Source organism: Berghia stephanieae, chromosome 3 (genome assembly GCF_034508935.2).
Source record: "Berghia stephanieae isolate SIO BIC M18660-M18661 chromosome 3, UCSD_Bste_1.3, whole genome shotgun sequence".
Lineage (NCBI taxonomy): Eukaryota > Metazoa > Mollusca > Gastropoda > Nudibranchia > Aeolidiidae > Berghia > Berghia stephanieae.
In genome coordinates this window covers 73,729,131-73,751,630 of record NC_088362.1, presented here as the reverse complement: position 1 = coordinate 73,751,630, position 22,500 = coordinate 73,729,131, and the positions used below count along the sequence as shown (strand labels likewise).

General features: G+C 32.9%; 1 protein-coding gene across 11 annotated transcripts in view; it reads right to left on the bottom strand.

Annotated features, from left to right (window-relative positions):
• The window catches only part of LOC144968411 (retinol dehydrogenase 11-like), a 62,616-nt gene that overhangs the window by 14,103 nt on the left and 26,013 nt on the right, over positions 1 to 22,500 (bottom strand). For 4 of the 11 annotated variants that reach the window (XM_078906723.1, XM_078906725.1, XM_078906721.1 and 1 more), the window contains exons 2-3: positions 20,234 to 20,290; positions 18,744 to 19,033 (exon numbers count right to left, since the gene is read on the bottom strand). In XM_078906723.1, the coding sequence (XP_078762849.1) occupies positions 18,744 to 18,984 (241 nt within the window). In that variant the 5' untranslated portion in view covers positions 18,985 to 19,033; positions 20,234 to 20,290. Of the gene's footprint in view, positions 1 to 18,743; positions 19,034 to 20,223; positions 20,291 to 22,500 lie in introns of all 11 variants that reach the window. The other 7 variants (XM_078906729.1, XM_078906728.1, XM_078906731.1 and 4 more) reach the window with 3 other exon arrangements.

Genomic DNA, 22,500 nt, shown 5'->3' with positions numbered 1-22,500 from the left:
ACTGATTCTACAAGAATAACACTTCCTTTTCCTGACACTGAAAAACATGAATTAGCCTAGTCAATACTCTTCAACAGTCGTAACGTCACTTCCTTCCTACTGACGCATGGTAACTTAGTAACACTGGCTCTAAACTATCGGAACAATGGCCGACGCCCGTATGAAATATTTCCCCGGCGAGCATAAAAGCGTATCCAGAGGAAAAAACCCATAAATTTGATCATGTTTTGACTTTTATACATTCTGATCACAAGGCATATGAAAAGTTCTAGCCAGCATGAAGAATAAAAAGTAATGATTTTCTTTGTTTAGAACCAAGATGGCCGCCGTTGCCGGGCGGCGTGACATCAGACTACTGAATCCAATTAGCACGATTAAAAAAAAAAATATAAACATGGGTTTAGTAATGATAATAAAAGTTTTGTATTTACTTGTTAAAATTAGATCAAAGTGAAATTTTGAGATTAAAAAAGTTCTTAACCAGTTAACTGCCATAATATACAAAAACAGGCAATTAGCAATTTGGACAGAAAACTCTTCTTACAAATCTTGATTGATTTAAATGAACCTCATCTGGGCAAAAACTATCAAACATTGGATTCGCCGAGTGCTCGATCTTTTCTTTCACTCAGCTATATGAAGCCACTTTTCACTGTATTCGGTATAACTACTCAAATATTCTTAGAGGCAGTAAAAGGAAATACTTGGGATGAAAGATGGGTACGATATATCTTTTAGATCTTAATAAGATGAAGTGATGTTTAATTCTAGCTTACACTATTTTTCGTCATTTAGATTAACAGAAAATATGCTTTTTTGTCATTATTTGGTCAGGAAAATACTTTTATCTTTTTTGTATTATAGGACAATACTCTCAGTAATTTAAAATCCAGCTTTCCCGCATGATTTTAAGGTGGTAAAGAAAAAAGAATGAAAATTTTAAAGAATTTTCTAGTTGGGCGTGACTCGGGGTTCCGAAAATCACCTCCTCATAATAAACCCTTATGTTTCAAATGAGAAATTTGTGAGGCTTATCAATGTGCTATGAAATGAATGGTACGCACAAAAAAGATTTGGTCACGAGATTGATACAGCGTTAGTTGTAAACAGTTGAACAATAGATACATATATTATTAAACTCGTTCTCATAATGGCCACATTTATTTTTATTTTAATAACTTTCACTTCATCAATTATCGATAATAAAAAATGATCTTCCACTGGCAAGGGGTGGGATCTTCTTAATTCATTTATATTTAAAGTAATAACCGTTTTCTAGCCTAACTTTAAAAAAAAAGTTGTGTTCGTGTACGATTGATCATTGATTTGACTTTGAGTCCAACAGAGAGAATTGATTGTATAAGTTGGCCATCAGAACTAATGAACGATGGTGAACTTTAGTGACGTTTGTCAGAAGTTAATATAAGCATTAGAATGTGAGGTAATATGTGTCAACTGATTGAAATCTCCAGTTCCAAATTGTGACCAATCGCCTCAAAACGGCATTATGTCGGGGTTGTTAAAAATTGACATTAAATGATCAGAAATATGAGATTCTAGTTTTTGTCAGTATCAGAAATGATATCCATTGTCACAAATTAAACATACAACGACCTCAGTTATATATTTTTCACTATAAATTATATTTTAGCGTCTAAGTCATCCCGACATCATACCGTTTTGAGGCGTTAGGTCACAATTGTATAATCTGTGTGCATGCTGTCATGTATTATATTTTCATTTCACAATGGTACTTCACTATTGATTAATATTAGATTAGAGTTAATCAGAACACCAGTAGTGTAAGATCACTCAGTTATTTTAGACGATATTATTATTCAACCTAAACTTGTCAATGAATGGTCGAGTGACGTCATAGACAATAACCCTGACGACAGCGAGCTGTGCATTTTATCAATCTCCCAAACTATTGGCGACATAGTTACCAATCGTTTACCATCCAATGTGCTAAAAATCTTTAAAACCTCACAGATTCTGATGTGTTTAACTCTTCTTCCAAAGATAAAAATAGTCAACACAGTCGATATACACAGGGAAGCGCTAAGCATTCACAGCTTCTTGTGATCGTTTCCATAACGACTTCCAGGTTTGTCAATCCAAGGTTTTCTTAATTTGTTTAAACACGTAACAGAGAAGTTGAGACTGCCATTTATATGATATAAACACGCAGCATTTTAAGGGGAACAGTAATAAGAAGAGTATTATAAATTTTATCAATTTTATATATTGCTCTTATCATATAACAGTTGAACACTATTATTTCAGGGTTTTTGATTTTCTAATTTTATATATATATATATATATATATATATTAATATATAATTATATATATATTATATATATATATAAAAATTTATATTATATATAATTATTTAGAAACGGGGGTCTTGTTAAGGGAACATTTTATCTGATGGCAATTCCATTTTATGCCAAAAGAATTTAGATTACATCATAGATTATCTAATTTTGTGGATTAATGTTGGCGTAACTGTGTTATCTGAGCTTTGGCCACGTTGATGTATTACCAGGTCAGAAAAGCAAATTTTCTTCTTGACACTTCTTCGAAAATTTGTATTCCTTGGTTGAGAAAGCCAGTCCTTAATGACAAATAAAATGGGTTTTTGGTGTGTTTGGGGTGGGGGAGAGGGGGGGGGGGGGGTAATGATGGGATACGGGAAGGGAAGAAGAAATCTATTAGCATCACCTTCCAAGAGAAATCGAATGCCTAAGGGGGCAGCGTGGCTCAGCGGTACGGTCTTTGCTTCATTCCCGAAAGCTACCGAGTTCGTCACCTGCCGCTGCGCTGTGTGACCTTGAGCAAGTCACCTCGCCCTAGCTCAATTTGCGGCGCTGCACCGCGGCTGACGCCTGGGTTATTCCAATTTCCCTTGGAATAGATCCTAGAGACAAATTTCCCCTATGAGATGAATAAAGGGAATTTATTATTTATTTATTATTTTGTGGAACTTGAATCAACCTCCAAACTAATCGGTAACTTTTTCATGAGTTATAAAGGCTAGGAATAACAATCAAAAACGTCCTAATAATAAACAAGACTATTCATCTTGCCAGATCTTCTCACCCTCCCTTCCCAAACATTTTGAAAATGTACTCTTCTTAGATTTGAAAGGGATCTGATTGGGAAGAAGCTTCTCTAATGCCTCATTAAATGCCATCGTTAAATCAAGTCCATTATAGGAAATAAAAGGTCTCTTTTAATTCGTTCATTAATGTCATTTCTGAATCACCAATTCAATGAAATACCATAAGGAAAATCAAAAACATGTAGCATTCAGGGTATGGAGGCGATAATGTTAGATAAAAGCTATTCCTGATATTTCTGTATCAACTCTGTCTTGAAGGTGACTTTCCTGTTTGCTTTCGTTTCTAATACTAACTGTGCATATCTGCACACAACAGGTGCAATATGTATCTAAACTTTGATTGAATGTGATTATACCTTTAGATTAAACATTCAAGTCCATAAATATTTATTTACCGAGTAGTTAGTAAAGTTGAGTCTTAGTTGGCTTCCACTTATTCTAAGTAAGTAATTTTGAAAAAAAAAAAAAAACCACAGAAAAATAAACTGATTTAAAAGATTCATCACTCAGATTAAATCTGCGTATTCATTCTCCTACTGCTAATAAGATTGCGAATAATAAATATGTAAACAATATCTTATATTATATATTCAAATATTGAACAATAAGATAAGCTCCCTCCCTACCCCCCCCCCCTATTTTTTTTTCTTTTTTCATTATTCCTAGCATACAAATTAATTAATAATACAACAAACTCTCAGTGAAAATCCCACAGGTAACCTCCCCTCTTCCAATTGTGTATGTTTTCATTTTTATTTTTATTTTGAGTTTATCCTTTAAAAAAATATTAAATCTTAGTTAACACATTTACAAGCCAATGATCTAAACTGTTATCCTTTATCATTATCATGGGCTCCCGATAATTCAAATGGTATAGCACTCGACTCAGAAGCAGATTGAACCGTTTCGAATCCAGATAGAATCGGGGGTTTGTTTTTGTCACATCTAAACACCCAAGGATTATTGAATAGCTGGGTCTATTAGATCAAGAGAATAAAGTACATTCGAGTCAGGATGTAGTAAATTCGGTTATAATTCATTACCGTTTATAGTATTTTTCTTTGGAAAGATGAATTTTAATAAAAACTTTTGGCAAGTTATCCGGATTCTGGGTTCATTTATAGGGGATGTTTCTTAAATCAGATTGGACAAAATTAAGAAATCAGGTTAATACAGTTTAGTGAGAATTACTCATAAACGTGGATGGCAAAAAAACAATAACAAAGACCTGAGTGACTATCCAAAGAATATTGTCGGGTTGTGGCGTCCAATAGTGTTTAGTTGATTTCTCCCTAAATTATCTGGCCACTGCTTATGTTGTTTACTTTTCCTTTTTCCTACTTCCGATTTTAATTCTTCTTCTTCTTTTTCTTCTTCCTTTGATTGCCCACAATCAATTGGTTGATTATTATGGCAAATATGAAACTGCTTTCTAATCTCTCTGTAATTGGAATAACAGTCACATTGTCTTTCATTAAACTTCTCGTCTTATCTTTCACTTGTCGGCGGCATTCATTTCTTTTTAATTAAATAAGATCGTAACATTCCCACTCCTTACAGGGTTATTGGTTGCGCTGACATTCTCAGGGATGCTATTCTATGCGCGAATGGTACTGGGGAAGAACGACTTTTTGTGCGAATTGATTCTGGAATATGGCAGTTCATATACATTTTCTTTTCTTCCGTGGTTTTCCATTGTATTAATAGGGATGGTTGTGGTTCCCTGTCGGCCCCTGAACTGAACTGCATTTTAAGCTTTTGCGTCTTTCTCCGTTCAATAAGTAGGGGTCCAGTTTAAATGCTCCAACATGTCTTTTACACGGCGTTTTCGGTAGTAGTCAATACAGACAAATCGACAGGCCCTTCTTTGAATCATTTCTACCTCATTTATGGATGTTGATGTAATCGGGTCCTATATGCTGCTGCTGTATTCTAAAATAGGTCTTACAAATACTTTGTAGCACTTTCCTTTCACACTTGTGGGGCATGATGATAGGTTCCGACGTAGAAAGCTCAAGGGTATTATTGGTTTTGTTGCATATCTTTTCAATATGTGGGTTCCATCTTAACTTGTTGTCCATTGTTATGCCCAGGTAATCTTTGAGGAATCCATTTTACCAATTTTGAGTTGGTGGTCTATTTTGTCAGTTTTCACTTTTTAGATATAAAAATGGGTGCTTTCAAATAGATAAAACAATGTTGGCGGCTTTTTTTTTGAGTAGCATATTCGTATTGTGAACTTGTAATAATGAAATAGCAAGAATCACAATATCCGAATCTGACTGTACTCGACAATAGGAAAAGCGCAAAGCCCGTGTTTGAGAGTTTTTGCAAATATGAGGGTCATTTAATTTGATCGATAATTGAAGGACGAGTTTTCTGGCCACATTTTAAAATACTCTGTCCAGAGTACGGCAGTTAAGTTATTAAACGTTAAACTCTGGATCCATGAGTGTTATGAATGAAGGACGAGCTAAACTTTATCCAAATTTTAAAAAAAGAAGATAGAATCAGGGTTGCCAGATTATTTTTCAACAAAATGCCAGGGGAAGACTCAAAAAATGCCAAAACACTCAAAAAAAATGCCAAAGTCTGTTGACTCCCACCCCACTAAGAAAACTACTCACTTTTGATAGACAATTTACTATCATATCCTGGTGGCTTGCGTGTTTTCTTTTCTTTTCTTTTTTTTTTTTTGAATTACACTTAATTTCCTGTTGGGGTAATTTTTTACCTACTGACTACTAAGTGGAGTGCTAAACCACTACACCACGGTTGGATTTTAAGAATGAAAAAGAAATACATTAACATGAAAGGTAAATACGTAAACAGTTAAATAATTATTGACAATTAAGAAAACTTACTGTTTCGTGTTTCTTATGAAACTTAATTAAGAAAAGGTGTCATTTGAAGTATAACATACAAGAAAAGAAAATGCCAAATGAAAATGCCAAATGCCAAATGATTTTTCTAATGCCAAACGGTTTTCAAAAATGCCAGATTTTTGGAATCTGGCATTTAAAATGCCAAACTGGCAACCCTGGATAGAATCCCTCTCAACAATTACAAACTACACAGACAAGACACACGTCTGATCTTTTGAACAGGTGTGGGGTTTGAGGGGAAGGGTGGCGAAGACCGCATTGCGATCCGTATGTATGTACGAGGAGTGAGATAAAACAATTGCTATAATAAGTTCTACACCAGGAATGGCATGTGCGATCCAGCTAACATTGGTTTGGTTAACTGGGGTAATGCAAACTAAAATTTACCTACAGGTTAAAAAAATAAAAACAAAACATTCCTTTGTGATGATTAAATGTCTGAATGTGAGGTGTCTCTTCCCCTCCCCCCTCCCCTTGGTTTCTATTATCTGAAGCAATCAACTCGTCTTCCATGCAGGATAAGGTAGTAGTGATTGTTGTTAAGTGCTGTCGAAAATCAAGATTTATATAAGTGGTTAATAATCTATTGTTTTGTGTCACTTAATACTGATAAATGCACCTATTTCGAAGATCATAATAAATAATATAATATATATGCCTGGAAAGAGGAAAAAATGAAAACTAAAATTTCAAACTGTGATTAGAGTGCGCCTATGTAGTCTTGTGGTATAACATTCGTTATCATACTGATAGTTCCAGGCTCTGAGCAGCGCAGAGTTGAGTCCTTTGACAAAATTCTTAACTCATATTCTTTTACAACAGACATCAAGTCTCGTCATATATTATGTTAAGGGCTGCTGTTGCAAGGTCCCTCTTGTCTTATTGAGCGCTTTGAGCACGTTTAGTGGATATTACCAGATAAAAATTCTCACTTTTTTGTTGTTGTTTTTTATTATTTAAATTTTTTTTTATGATCAGCATTTTCCCACGCAACTTCTAAATCTGTTCATTTTTAATAGTGTAACATCGCTAGTAACATTTTAAAAGTCGTGGCAGTGCTTAGATATCCTGTATGTTTTATTGTATTCTCATATTAAAACCAGAATGCCTACCTAACAAAAGGTTATAATATATCGTGAATCATCATCATCGACATTGCCGCCGTCGTTATCATCATCATCATCATCATCATCATCATCATCATCATCATCATCATCATTATCGTAGTCATCATCATCATCATCATCATCATCATCATCATCATCATCATCATCACAATCATTGCCATCTTCTTCTTAATATAAGACACTATATTTATAATATGGTTATCTGCTGTCCCAGCAAATATATCGTATCGTTCTATCTGTCTGTGTGTGTGTCTGTGTGTATGTATATATGTATGTATGTATGTATGTATGTATGTATGTATGTATGTATGTATGTATGTATGTATATATGTATGTATGTATGAATGTAGGCATGCATATACGATGATATGCTGGTTTGTATGTATGTCTGCATGTATGTATGTATGTATGTATGTATGTATGTATGTATGTATGTATGTATATGTGTTTGTATGTACGCTCATTTCTTTTGTATACACGTGTAGAAACAATGTGCAAGCGTGTATGTTCGTGTATGGCTGTGTCTGTATTTGTAAATGTGTTGATGTTCATACCATGAACCAAACTGAGCATTGTTTACCTCACATGAATTGCCTTTAATTTGGACAATAAAGATTATTATTATTATTATTATTATTATTATTATTATTATTATTATTATTATTATTATTATTATTATGTAGGCTGCAGCATTTATAAAACCCCAGCATGACCTTGGCATTGGGAAAAGTACAAGGTCGAACTGCTATTGAGTTTCTCTGTCAGGTGTTCAAGATTTAAACAGCTTGGGTACAATAGTAAAATATAAATTCATCAATCTACCATAATGTTTTTTTTTTTTGTTTTTTTTTAACGTGGGGTTGGGGATCACCATTGTTCCGAACAGCCAATGTAAACTGTTTATCACCGAGCACAGAATTACTGGCAAATCTAAAAGTTATAAAACTATTTTTTTACAGACTGATATACGAGTAACTTGCAAACATCCTTTTATTTATAATAATAATAATAATGAAATATATATATATATATATATATATATATATATATATATATATATATATATATATATTGCGCCCAATCCTCTATACAATAAAGCTCTAGGCGCATAACAATAACTTCAATCCATTCAAAATCCCCCCCCCCCCTTCTCTCTCTCTCTCTCACTCTCTCTCTCTCTCTCACACACACACACACACACACACACACAAACTAACTCTATCTATCTATCTATTTATCTATCTATCTATCTATCTATCTATCTATCTATCTATCTCATTCTCAGTATCTCTCGCTCTCTAACTCTCTCAGGCTAATTCTATCATCCCCTTCTCTCAAATTAATACGAAGAAAATATGCCAGATCGTCATACTCAGTCCTTTTTGACGTTTGACTTTCATTGCGAGTATAATTTATTCTACGCAATTCTAGCATATCTACAACAAAAATTGATGACTTAATTTTAAATCTCTGTTGATTCTATCAAGTAATAATAATCTCAACCCAAGTCTATGTCTCAACCACAACAAAAACTAATGACGTAATTTAAAATCTCTTTTGATACTACCAAGTAATGATAATCTTTTTCATCTATTCTATTAAAGATAGGGTTGGGGAACTATCATTGTTCTCTAAAGCCAATGTTAAAGTTTTTTCATCGAGCACAGAATTACCGACAAATCTCAAAATACAATACAATAGTTAAATACGTATAATAGATGACCGTCTTTTCCTAACCGCCTTTATTTCTCCGCAAATATTGCAGGTCTTCCAATAGTGCATTAAAATTTTAATCAAAACAAAACAAAAAGAAAACATCAGAAGAGTTGTAGCCCACTGCGGCAATCTGGACTTATATCGAAATGTGCTGGACAAAGTAGCTTGAGTTTAAACATTATCATCATCATCATCATCATCATCATCATCATCATCATCATCATAATAATCATCATCATCATCATCATCATCATCATCATCATCATTATTATTATTATTATTATTATTATTATTATTATTATTATTATTATTATGATAATAATAAAAATAATATTTAAACTCAAGCTCCTTTAGAGCTGTGTTGATAACGAATTAGATCACCTTAAGTTTGAATTCGATGACTAATGTATGTTTATTTTATAATTGTTATCCTGTACTTTAGAATATCATACTTATCCTTATCATCATTTATCACTTTAACAGAGCACCAGAGGCCACATAATTGTCCTAATTTAGGTCTTATTATGGAATGTATTGCATATTGCAGACATCGACCCAAATTACTAAGCAACTGCCACCTACCATAACAACGCTAAAAGTAATTTTGACACTATAAAAAATATCTTCCGTTTTATTTTCTCACTTCATGCGATATTTATTAGGTACATCAATTCCTGACGATCACCGCTATGACGTGGATTTGAATCAGATCTTTTGAAAAAAATACAAATCTCATCGCACTCAGGAGTAAAATGAGAACCTGGCCTGTAGCAACATTGTCTATTTAAGAAAAGAAAAATGTAATAGCGCCTTCCAGAATTCATGTCTCATCCCCAGGTTGATTAAAATTTTTTTTTTTTTTTATTTTTATAAAATTTTCTTGTACTTTTTCTCTCTGCTTTGTCTGGCACTACTTTATAAACATGTTTTCACAATTTATCTTACACCAGCACCTGCTCCTTAATTTTTCACTCATCGTAAATGTTAAGGGTTGCTGTTAGTTTGGATAGTATGGAAGCGCTTTGAGCACATTTCATAGGTATTGCTTGACGTGTACTTATTTATATTTGCCAAAATGTGTACGACGGTGTTGTTATATGTACCTAAAAGTTCAAGTTTTAATAAAATCTAAAACATTCAAGATTAAAAAGTAGATTTCTGCCACAACGATAGTCGACCTTTATTTTTCCAATTAATTCCATGACTAAGAAGACAAACATCATTTGAATTCAATTTTTGATAATAGCTCCATTGTTTCTTCTTTTATTAAATCCTATGACCATTTACACTTGCGTAACAGAAGGATATAAAACAATTGAATTAGAGATTTATCATGTGACAAAAGCTTTTCTTTTTAAGAACTTAAATCAAATACAAAAAAGCGAAAAGAAATATCCATTATCTCCTTAGAAAGAAAAAAAGGAAAAAAATTAAAGAAGAAAAAGCCATATAGAAATAAAATAGAAAACAAACAAAACAAAACAAAAACAAAATAAATTAACGATCTCAGAGAAAAAATAAAAATAATCAAACAAAAGAAAAACAAAAATAAGAAAATATGGAAAGAAAGAAAAGACCCCCCACCCCCTTCAAATATGATAAATAAAGCGAGTGAAATGTGAAAGTAATAATAAATAATGAAAAATAGCCAGCCAAGTACGTAATAAGAATCGATATATCAAAAGAGAAATGAAGCGAAATTTTAAAACCTGTGGAACAAAAAACAGAACAAGAGGAAGCGAAATTGATCGACAAAGAACTAGATGAAACGATTGAAAAAAAAATGAAATCGGAGATTGAGTGATCTAAAATCCAGGCACCTATCGGTGTTACGTCATAGAGCTGTATGTGTATATAATCCCTTAAATGCCAACTGATATAAATAGAGACAATCTGAGAACGAACTCTCAAAAATGTGCCGACTAGACATTGTTCCAACCTCAAAAACGAACATGCACAAAATTGGTGCATAGGAATTGATGTGCAAATATTTGCAGGTCTGATAACCGAACGCAATTATGTGCTTACTTTAACATTGTTGTAATGGAAAATATTTTGCGTTGGTTTGAGAGTATTTCCATAACAACAATGGGCCCATAACAAATTGGGATATCCGTCCTGCAAATATGTACACAGAGTTACGAATTTTAGACATAATGTGTTTTGTATTAATGTTATGATTTATTTCAAAATATTTCTCACTATCGTTAAAATGAAGAATGTCGTCACAATATTGTTTTTTGTTTTTTTAAAATGTTATTGTTGTTGTTGTTGCTTTTATTTATTTATTTTTTGGTTCTTTTCTGTTGTTGTTATTCTATTATTCTGTTTCGTATATTTGTTTTCTCGTTTTATTTATTTATTTTTTTGTTTCGTTTGTATTTTCGTGTTGTTTTTTTCTTTTGAGCTGGATAACCAAAGAATCCCCTCCCATTCTATTAACTCTATATTGTTTATAAGAAATTTTATTTGTCAATTAATTGTTTTGTTGTTGTGTTGTCAACGTATTTGAGTCTATACATCTATAAATCTATAAATCAATTAAATAGGTTTTATATTTTACTTGTAACATTTTCATACGGATTTTCCCCCCATTAGGCTTTTATCATGTCAAGTAGCGCCAAAATAATTTTTAAAAAACAACACACATTGTAGAATTATAAGAATATCATTGTTTAACTGGGGAGCTGGAGGCAGTCGTACCCAAATGGTACTGAGTTCGAATCACCTCCGCGCTGTGTGATCTGGAGTAAGTCACTGAATTTAACTCACTCAATCCTAGAGATATTTGCTACTTTTCAAAATTGAAAAAAAAAGATGTATTAAAAAAGAGCATGTGCATATGTAGTTTCATTCAACTACCATTAACATGTAAAACTAAAAACATTAGCTTTGATACTACGCCTATAATTTGTCTCATAAAAATGTAATTGATAGACATGGGGTAAAAGTAACCCGGATAGACTACGGATATAGTCGGTGAAAGGGTTGAGATAGTTAAGCTCACTCTGAAGCGCCGCGCTGCGGCTGACGCATGGGTTAATCCCGTAATCCGTTGGAAATGACAATAAAGATATCATTCTCCTTTGGGATAGATAAGGGATTTTGTTTATTAGCTAGCACTAACTTTAAAAAGGGTAAATTGTTGTTACTATTATTTTATCATCATGATCATCATCATCATCATCATCTCATCATCATCATCATCATCATCATCATCATCATCATCATCATTATCATCATCATCATCATCATCATCATCATCATCATCATCATCTTCATCATCATCATCATAATCATCATCATCATCATCATCATCATAATCATCATTATCGTCATCATTATCATCATCATAATCATCATTATCGTCATCATCATCGTCATTATTATTATCATCATCATCATCATCATCATCATCACGATGATCATCATCATCAATATTGCATTTTTTAAATGCGGGAGAGGGATAAATTAATGTAAGATATGAAAAAAGATACAATCTTTGACTATACAACTATAATCAATAGATAGGAGAAGGGGAAAATCTAAGGACTAGTATTATCTGGCAAAAGGGTATAATTTTAGCCTGGGAAATAGATCAATGCTAAAACATGCTAAAAAAATCATATGCTGGAACGTTTGAGCAAATACCTTCAAAATGAACTGGGTCAAGCAAATACCTTCAAAATGAACTGGGTCAATCCATAATAATAATAATAATAATAATAATAATAATAATAATAATAATAATAATAATAATAATAATAATAATAATAATGATAATAATAATAATAATAAAAATGATGATGATAATAATAATGATAATAATAATAATAATATAATAATAATAATAATAATAATAATAATAATAATAATAATAATAATAATAATAATAATAATAATAATAATAATAATAATAATAATCCTTTCTTTAAAAAATATAGCCTTGTGGAGAACATTGTGCTTATTTGAGTCAATAAAAAAATTGATACGGCGCACAACTCTACTGAAAGATTTGAAAAATAGAAATGTATTTTTTACAGATAGATAAACAGATAACTTGATTTCCTTTTATAATTTGAAGTAAGTTTGAAAGTTCGTTAAGTCAAACAGAATTCATAAAAAATTTACCGAAGACACTAACATCTCATGGCCACACCCTCAACTCTATCTGTCCAGTAGAGTCCTTACTTCCGTTGTGTTGATTTAGCGGTGATCGGTGTTGTTATGTAGTAGTGTGTTCTCATTGCGTGTATGTTTATATGTGTGCGTGTGTGTATGTGTGTGTGTGTGTGTGTGGTATACATGTGTGTATGTGTGTTTTGGAAGAAATTACAGAAATTTTAAACAAGTTTCACCGATTAACAACATCAACTAATATTACTGCTGATATTACTGTCGTTTTTATGCCATCGATGTGATAATTATTGCTCTGGGAAATATTTAGTTAAACGTTTCGGCAAACTGTCAATTGGTTCTGTCTAGCTTCTAGCCCGAACAAACCAAAAGTAGACAGATTCGGGGACTTGATATTTTTCGCGTCCGCTTCAGATTTTCATTTGACCTCACATAAGTAAAGAGTACAGGGAGACATTCCGAAAGCTCCTACATCCCCAGTATTCATTCAATTTGTATTTTCACCGTTGATCTTTTGTCAGGCGTTTATTTATTCAATTTGTCATCATATAAAAGCGTTTTAAAAACTCTAGAACAAACCTTGATAGATTTGTGAAAGTTTAAAATTTCCTAATTTGACCATTGTTTTAATTCTCGGCCGCCACTTTTATTTGTGAAGTATTGAAGGTAGTGCAAAGCACTCCCAAGTAACGCGTGGTAAAGACTTGCGACTTATTGATATTGATATCTACTGACTGATAAACTAAAATCATGCAGAATAGAGCATGGCAGCGACGACAAGCACATCGATTAAAATGTGCATCTAATCGTAATCATGCTAATCAAGAAAATGATTCTGGCAATATCGAATGAAAATAGTTCTTTCCCCGCGAAATTGCGGGCTTTTTACTAGTAATAATAATAATAATAATAATAATAATAATAATAATAATATAATAATAATAATAATAATAATAATAATAATAATAATAATAATAATAATAATAATAATAATAATAATAATAATAATAATAATAATAATAATAATAATAATAATAATAATAATAATAATAATAATAATAATAATAATATTGTCTTTCTCTTTAAAGATTTTTCTTTAATATTAAATGAATTTGATCATTGATCATGATGAAATGTCAAATTTCAAATTATCACTGTGGGGAATAATCTAAACCAGAGGTGAGCTGAGAAATTAATTATCCTCTGCAGAAAATGGTGTATATTGCATAAAGGTAATCAATCTTTCTAGTGTGGGTGTTGACACAATCCTATCAGTGTTGTTGTTCGCTTGAACAATGGGGCAGTGATACAGGTGGTAATATCTAAACTAATAATATTTGTATTGAATGGACACAAAAACGTTTGAGTTTGAGTATCATAAATCTTGAAATTATTATATTTATCTACATATGACGAATTATCATAGTTCAAAAAGGTCATTATGCATCACGTTGATACAACAGTTCCTCAACAAATTACAGGGCCAATTTATACAATGGAAGCAATCCTAAGTGTTCTTTTTGTGACAGAATTCTTACAATATCCGTAACTGCCTGAGATCAAGTATCCATTCACGCCTGGGTCTACAGGGCGATGTCTGTAATATGCCTTACCAAAGGACGCTTTGTTATACTCAGACTTTTGCAATAATTATTATCTTCCGCTTGGTTTCTGGCTTCGTTTAACATCGCTTGACATTATAAGAAAACGAAATGAGACAGTGTACCGCTTGCCCGCAAATACCTATAATGAATGGCGAAGTCATTATTCGATTAAAATTTTTTAAAAAGTGAAGGAATGTTGACTATCACTAAATTTTGATAACAATGAGCATCATAACATGAACTGAATTAGACATCATATTATTATTTAACATTCTTAAACGGTAAACGTTAGACGTCTTTGGTGTCTCAGATTAAAGCATTTTTAGCAAGTTCAGAATCGTCTTAATTAATCTATAGATTTCAAGTCTTTAAAAAATAATTAAAGTAATTTATGAATTTTTTAAATTCAGTATTGCCCTATAATCTGCAATTTATTTTTCATCTGGTCAGGAATATTTTATTTCAAATAGCAATTTATTAAAATGACCCTCATGTTATAAAAAGATTTAAAATCTCGGACTTTAAATTTCAGGACCAGTTAAGAGTGTTTTATTAATCGATCGTTATTTGTAATAAGATTGTTCTCGTCAAAATGTTTTGTCAGACTAAGGCGATAAAACTTTGATTGGAATGAATTTGCCAGATTGTGTAAACGTGCAAGAGGCTCACTATGTATGCATAGAATATAAGATTCTTGAACTTCTGCGCTTGACATTTCGAGCAAGTTCCCAATACCCCTCCGCAACACTTGAAGCACGCATTTAAAAACGAGTTAAACAATCCAGAATTACAGCCCTCAAATCACCTACCTTATTTTTAAAAAAAAAATTTTTTTTATCAAAATGCAAACTGTTCCAATATTCGGTTCTCAAATTTAACGATTTGACAATAAGAAATTATCACTGCGTTAGGATATCATTTAGCGTCAAATTCTATTTTTAGTAAAAAAGGATGCGTGCTGGAGAAAACAAGTATTGAACTCCTGCGTTGAGAATCTCGAACGAGTTTCCAATGCCGTTGCGCGAAATGGGGGCCCGCATTCAGAACGAGTTCGAAATTTCAAAAGCAAGTGTTCAAAAATCTTATTACCATACCACCCTCCCCCGTGTCCGCACTTATATTATTTCTTATCAAAATATATTTTTTTACTATGATTTATTATCGAATTTAACGATTTGACCTTCAGATCTATCACGGTGGTCAGGATATCATTACGTCTCAAAATTTATTTTTAGTGAAACTGGATGCGTGCAAGTTGTGGAAAAATACCTGGTAAACGCGCCCGGGGGAGACAAAGAAAAACACTCATAGACCAACTGAAGGGCTTCACCAACCTAACAATCCAAGAGCTGTTTGAAAAAGCAAGAGACAGGGAGGAATGGAGAGAGATAATTCATGCAGTATCCGAAGCCTGGACCAGGCATGGAACCTAGAAGAAGAAGAAGAAGGATGCGTGCCGGAGAAAAAAAAAGCTCGAACTCCTAAGATTTGATTTTTTTTACAACATTAGAATTGGGACGCAACCTTTTTTTGTTTTTGTTTTTTTTTTCTTTTTTTTTTTTTGGGGGGGGGGGGGGGGGTTGGTGGAGAGTTGATTTGTTTTATTTTTATATACTCTCTCTCCCCCCCCCCCCCTCCCAACCAAAGGGGTATAATAATTGTGATGTTCCAACATAAAGCGCTTTATTGGTATTATTTGTTCGTTTGTGGTATTATTATTATTATTATTATTATTATTATTATTATTATTATTATTATTATTATTATTATTATTATTATTATTATTATTATTATTATTATTATTATTATTATAAATGCAAGTAAGAGTTGACTTTACTTTGATCAATAAACAAGGCAGCCACGTGATAAATGATAACCGATAGAAACAAGAATACTACCAAAGCGATCTTGGCAGCTTGAAAGTGCAAAAATATGGTCTACAATGAGTTGCAATCTTATTTGCTTAATGTCAAACGGTGGCGAATACATTTGGCAAAGGGCAAGTAGCTTAGAGCACTCACATCGTATAGCGGTAATAAGGAACAGCAATGGAAGAAATTTAGAGTGCTTATTCTAGATGTTCAAAATAAGAATCGGTGGAAAAATTGGCGTTGAATTTTTAAACGGATTTTCGCTCTAGGACCATAACTGCGTTCACGTATTTCAGCACATAAAAAAGAAGCGACTAATAAATATATTCATTAAACATTTTTTTAAAAATGATATAATGGTAGACATTGAACATTAATTTCAATGAGAATCGCATTTCTTGTTTGGAAATAAATATTCTCTATTCTTTCAAGATATCCATACGTCTAATTAATTCCGTTTAAGAAGTAACTAATATTTGTACATTTTCTGAATAATAGAGCATCGTAATATAATAAATGTAAAAACACTCAAACGTCACAAAACTAAAGGCTTGTGTCTGCGGATCCTAGAATTAAATATTTGCATGAAGGTACAGTTTTGAAACTCGGATTGTATGCATTATATTAAAAAAAAAAAACAATAAAGGTATTTCTGGCTTTTAGGATTTCGTTTTAGACTAGGCTTGACTGAAAGTCCTGACGCCAAATGAATATTTCTGATTGTATTAAACTCACCAGTATAAACTATATATCAAAGTGTGAATAATTTATTTTTCTGTTAGGTCACTCAAATTTGTTTATCTGATTTAATTCATCTTATTTTAAAATACCCTTATTCCAACATGTCCGTCAAAAAATCACATAATAATAATATAAAAAATATGCAAGAACCAAGTGCTGTGACTGAGTTCCTTACTGCAAAGAAAAATGCACCCGTAAACATAAACGGCTGAAACGTGTTAATTGAGACTCTTGTGTTGATACTTGAACAGTTCAAATGTGGCTAATGTTTTACTGGAACTGATGATGTCTCTACCAACATTAACGACCACAAATTGCATCGATCTCAGAGAATCAACAAAATAATTGACGAACTTAATCGAGTCAATCGCGGATAATAATACCATTAGACACTTTGCAAAGATTTGGAATTTCATCGGGAAATGTTTGATATCGTTCGAGAAATCCTGGGATACAGAACGTTAACGTGCACGTTAAATACTGACAATGCTCAAACAAACTTATGATCGCGTTGAAAGAGGAAGGGAGAACAACCCCCTTACAGCACCGATTTAGCTCAAAGTCAAAGTGACTTTTATTTTTCTTAATTAAGACTTAGAGACACCTCAAAGAGGCAAATTTTGGCAGTGATGGCAAGGTGCGGATAAAGGTGACTCGGTAGTGTCGAAGTTTGCCACGTGAATTCGTTTTTTTGTTGTTGTTGTTTTTAAGGGTTTTACGGCGCTTGCAACACATTAAGTTCATATCAGCGCCATTAAAATGGAAGAAAATGGGATAGTAAAAAGTTCTAGAATTACAATTAAAGCACAAAAGAAAAGGTAAGACAAAGGGGAATTGGTTCAAATAGGGAACAGATGCAGATTCCAAGAGCACACCGTCAAAGTACTTAGTTTGAGATCACCTAAAAGTCTCATCCAGACACAAGCACAGGTCCCAACTAAGAGGAATGCACTCAAATGTTTACCAATCATATATAATATAAAGTGTAAACTAAACATAATACAATGCATAACAGAGAGATGATTTACAAGGAAAAAATATAATCTCCCAAAACTATAACTATACATTCGACTGTTTCCCTCCCAGCCAAGGAACTCCAGCAAGGATCAGGACAAAACTAAGTAATCTCATTCTAAGACAATGACAGGAAACACTTGGAAAAGCGGTATGGGGGGATAGAAGACACAGCGTGTACCTCCCTGCCCACTATGGGACTTTGAAAGCAAATGAACACGACCAACAAACAGTCACAGATAATGTTAGTCATATTACTACAAAAGAAGTGCCTTATAGTAAAAATGGAAACCTAGGTTTCACACGGCTAATTGGAGAACGGATGAAATATTATAAAAAGCAGTGAGAAAATGTGCACCTGGCCGTTAACAGCGTTGTCCCTGTCGGGAAAAGTTTAATATCACCTAACAGGCGTCATGTCCTGTCCTACATGTTATGTTTTGCTGTTGGTTAGGGGCTCGTTTTAAAGCCCCTTGAGCACTTTAAGTGGATATTGTTCAATACAAAAGCTCAATTTACGTACCTGTTATAATGACAGTCTTTCCTTCCATTTTGTTGTGGCTGGGATTGGGAACTGACCATCTCATATACAGGCGGAGAAGGACAAGCACGAGGAGGAGGAAGGAGATGAGGACAGTGAGGATGAGGATTGGGAAAACATCCTCCACAACATCCTCCAAGTCATCGATATTATCTTCCAGCTCATCTACTTTTAGTCTCTCCTTCATTTCGGCAGCCATTCGGACATGGTGTTCGTTAGACATCGTTAAATCCTCTTCCTGTGTATGAGTTTGGTATGGGAATATTACAGGTCTAAAATATCATATGATTTGATAAGTCCAATACAAGTTGTGTTTACATCGGTTCATCCGTGTGGTTGGTAATTCAATGACGATGGTGTATTTTTTGTCCCATCAGTGGCATGAATATTTTGGTTCATCCGATAGAAATTTTATATTTGCATTTGTCAAGTGTATTCCAATATGTTTTGTTTGATGAGTCAAATATTTGTGATTTCATATTATTTCAATTTTGCGATTTGGCAGACAAACAGTTTGGTGTTATGACGAAAGAAATGAATGTTAGATACGCATGGAACAAATATATTTGAAATTAATGAATGAGTAAATTAAATGATCGATTTATAGCTAAATAAGTAAAAAAAATATTTATTTTTTAAATTATTTTTAAAAAGATAAATACTAATTTACAACGAATGTATCGATGCGATTGTATTAACAATTCCAGGTATAACGCTCATTCTACTCTTTTCTTATTACTATTACTATTGGTTTTTAGCTATAATATTAAAAATCCATTGAAAGGCCAATATGAGTATATATAATGTGTTCTATGGACTTAACCTCTAATGTGTTTTTCTGAAAAAAAAAATGAAATTAAAAATGCTCCACGTGTACGCCCACAGTTCAATAATGACTATTAACGGTTCCTTTTTTATGATCATTAGACGAGATATTGAAATCAGGCCAGGAGATAAAGCACTCGCTTGTTAAATTAAAATGCAGTGGGTTCGAATGTTATAGTTCGTTGGACTTATCAAAGCTTTTTTAAAATTACATATACCCATCAGAGAAACATTTCGAAGCAGAAAGGCCAACATGAACATTGAAAGCATTAAAAAGACAATGCTATTGCGTTACCGTGCATACTATATAATCGAATGTTGAATAAACCTCCTATCCCTCCTCCCATTAAAAAAATTTTTTTTCTAAAATTTTTAATTCATTTTGGGCTTAAAATGTGAGCACATGTTTAGCGCGAGTGTTATCAGAAACTCATACGTGTGTTCTCGTAAGTTTTTTTTTTTTTTTGTGTATTCCTATTAAGTAACTTGAACTGTAGTAAGCTTGCGTAGGAGTCTAACAGAGAAATTTATTATTATACAAGAATGAATATTATGTTTTTTCACATCAATTCTTTTTTTTTATTAACTAATCTTGGGTAATCTGATGTGGAGGAAAGAGGTAGCTGAACAAATTTACCAGGTCGTACGTTTTGTATCCAAACGCTGTGTAGCAGGAGAAGAGGAAGGAAGGTAAAGTGAATCACCTGCATGGAAGATAAGAAACAAATTATTATGACATTGAAGAAAATGGAATGAAAAAAAAAAATGAAATAATGTATATATAGATACGCGTTGAACAAACTTTAATAGCCCTCCCTTTCATTCACTGTCTTCAAAACGTTCTCAACTTTATACTCCAATTCCGGCACACACACACAACGCATTTTTAATTTCTATTGACGATATGCGTTGAGGTAAAATATTCACAACATTGTCAGCCGGAAAAAAAAGTACCAACACACACATGTGTTTGTAACCTTAAATGTTTAAAGTCTGATTTATAGAGATCAGTTAGAGTTAATAATTAACATAACTGTCTAAAAAGAATAACAAAGCTGAGTGCATTTCCGTTCCATCGATATTATCAACTTTTGAAAACTTTTAAACCCGAGGCCTCTTAAAAGAATTGCTACTTAATTCGTGTTTAATTTAATCCATCAATGAATGGAGTAAGAGTTTTTGTGGCGAAAATGTGATAAGACGTTTGTCAGTCTACAACAGAATCCCTCCTCTAAACTACATGCCACCACCATTCAACTCTAGGTACTTTTGTATTAGAGGAAACGTGGTATTTGTGAGAAGCTAAGGGTATGGCTTAAAGGATAGGATGCCCTCCAATGACTTTTGTGAATCTGAATCAAGAATTGGGCATATGGAAAAAATGAAAAGCGTGGCTATCTTCGGTTTCGAAAGAAAGTAAAGCATTATTTGGGACCCGAGCCAAAGGTTACACATTCGATTTGGTAATGACGAAAAATTTCCAGAGTTAAATTTCGCAATGATATCATCACCACCATCATCATTAGCAGCAGCAGCAATAGTAGTAGTAGTAGTAGTAGTAGTAGTAGTAGTAGTAGTAGTAGTAGTAGTAGTAGTAGTAGTAGTAGTAGTAGTAGTAGTAGTAGGGAGGATGAAGACATCGTTCTAACACTTTCGCATATATAAATACACAAAATCTTAAACCGGGACAATTTATTTAATATGAGAACAGTATTCACCGTCACTTTTAATATCAACTAGAAGTCCTATATTTAATTTTTAATATATTTTTTGTTTGTATGTGTGTGTGTGTGTGTGTGTTTGTGTGTATGTGTGTTTGTGTGTGTGTGTGTATGTGTGTGTGCTTTCGTGGTATTTAAGGCGCCACCAGAGTTTATTTTTTTATTTTATAAGAAAGATTGGACACTCTAAAATCAGCGAGCGACTATGTTGAGATAATAAATGTAATAAAATCGCACTATTTCTACTACTACTGCTACAACAACAACAACAACAGCAACTACTACTACGACTACTACTACTACTGCTACTACTACTACTACTACTACTACTACTACTACTACTACTACTACTACTACTACTACTACTACTACACTACTACTACTACTACTACTACTACTACTACTACTACTACTACTACTACTACTACTACTACTACTACTACTATTTACTACACTACTACTACTACTACTACTACTACTACTACTACTACTACTACTACTACTACTACTACTACTACTACTACTACTACTACTACTACTACTACTACTACTACTACTACTACTACTACTACTACTACTACTACTACTACTACTGCTACTACTACTACTATCACTACTACAAGTACTACTACGACGACGACTACTACTACTACTACTACTACTACTACTACTACTACTACTACTACTACTACTACTATTATTATTATTATTACTACTACTACTACTACTACTACTACTACTACTACTACTACTACTACTACTATTATTATTCTTACCACTACTACTGCTGCTACTACTACTACTACTACTACTACTACTACTACTACTACTACTACTACTACTACTAAAACTACTACTACTACTACTACTACTACTACTACTACTACTACTGCTGCTGCTACTACTACTACTACTACTACTACTACTACTACTACTACTACAACTACTACTACTACAACAACAATAACAACAACTACTGCCACTACCATTACTACTACTACTACTACTACTACTACTACTACTACTACTACTACTACTACTGCTGCTGCTGCTACTGATGCTGTTGCTGCTGCTACTGTTACTGCTGATATTTCATGGTCAATGAGTTCTTAAAAGAAATACATCTTGATAACTACTCTTTGATGTCATTTTCTAAGGTTAGACTCAAATTCTAACTCAAGGTCAAAGAGATA